General features: G+C 40.3%; 1 protein-coding gene across 1 annotated transcript in view; it reads right to left on the bottom strand.

Annotated features, from left to right (window-relative positions):
• The window catches only part of LOTGIDRAFT_152732 (hypothetical protein), a gene marked incomplete at both ends in the record, with an annotated part of 2601 nt that extends 1379 nt beyond the window's left edge, over positions 1-1222 (bottom strand). The window contains one exon of the mRNA XM_009053250.1: positions 133-1222. Coding sequence (XP_009051498.1) covers positions 133-1222 — 1090 coding nt within the window. The remainder of the gene's footprint in view (positions 1-132) is intronic.
• Positions 1223-1401: the final 179 nt, after the last annotated feature.

The following is a 1401-nucleotide window of genomic DNA, read 5'->3' as shown; positions in this document are numbered from 1 at the left end:
GTGGAGTTGGTGTATTTACTGTAACTGTTGACGTTTGGGTTCCACTATTTACTGATGGAGGTGGTGTATTAACTAAAACTGTTGACGTTTGGGTTCCACTAGTTACTGGTAAAGTTGGTGTATTAACTGTACCTATTAGCGATTGGATTCGACTAGTTACTGGTGGAGTTAGCGCATTAACTGTAACTGTTGACGTTTGGGTTCCACTAGCTCCTAGTGAAGTTGGCGTATTAACTGTAACTGTTGACGTTTGAGTTCCACTAGTTACTGGTGAAGTTGGCGTATTTACTGTAACTGTTGACGTTTGGGTTCCACTAGTTACTGGTGAAGTTGGCGTATTAACTGTAACTGTTGACGTTTGAGTTCCACTAGTTACTGGTGAATTTGGTGTATTAACTGTAACTGTTGACGTTTGGGTTCCACTAGTTACTGGTGGAGTTGGCGTATTTACTGTAACTGTTGACGTTTGGGTTCCACTATTTACTGATGGAGGTGATGTATTAACTAAAACTGTTAACATTTGGGTTCCACTAGTTACTGGCGGAGTTGGTGTATTAACTGTAACTGTTGACGTTGGGGTTCCACTATTTACTGATGGAGGTAGTGTATTAACTAAAACTGTAGACGTTTGGGTTCCAGTAGTTACTGGTGAAGTTGGTGTATTAACTGTGCCTATTGGCGTTTGGATTCGACTAGTTACTGGTGGAGTTGGCGTATTAACTGTACCTGTTGACGTTTGGGTTCCACTAGTTACTGGTGAAGTTGGCGTATTAACTGTTACTGTTGAAGTTTGGGTTCCACTAGTTACTGGTAAAATTGGTGTATAAACTGTACCTGTTGACGTTTGGTTTCCAATAGCTACTGGTGAAGTTGGTGTATTAACTGTACCTTTTGACGTTTGGATTCCACTACTTACTGGTGAAGTTGGCGTATTAACTGTAACTGTTGACGTTTGGGTTCCACTAACTATTGTTGAAGGTGGTGTATTAACGGTAAATGTCGACGATTGGGTTCCACTAGTTACTGGTGAATTTGGTGTAATAACTGTAACTGTTGACGTTTGGGTTCCACTTGTTACTGGAAAAGTTGGTGTATTAACTGTAACTGTTGACGTTTGGGTTCCACTAGTTACTGGTGAAGTTGGTGTATTAACTGTAACTGTTGACGTTTGGGTTCCAGTAGTTACTGGAGAATTTGGTGTATTAACTGTAACTGTTGACATTTGGGTTCCAGTAGTTACTGGAGAATTTGGTGTATTAACTGTAACAGTTGACGTTTGGGTTCCATTAGTTACAGGTAAAGTTGGTTTATTAACTGTAACAGTTGACTTTTGGGTCGCACTAGTTACTGGTAAAGTTGGTGTATTAACTGTACCTGTACCTGTTGACGTTTGGGTTTCAT

The sequence above is a fragment of the Lottia gigantea genome (genome assembly GCF_000327385.1).
Source record: "Lottia gigantea unplaced genomic scaffold LOTGIsca_2, whole genome shotgun sequence".
In the NCBI taxonomy this organism is placed as follows: Eukaryota; Metazoa; Mollusca; class Gastropoda; family Lottiidae; genus Lottia; species Lottia gigantea.
This window is presented reverse-complemented; position numbering and strand designations above follow the sequence as displayed.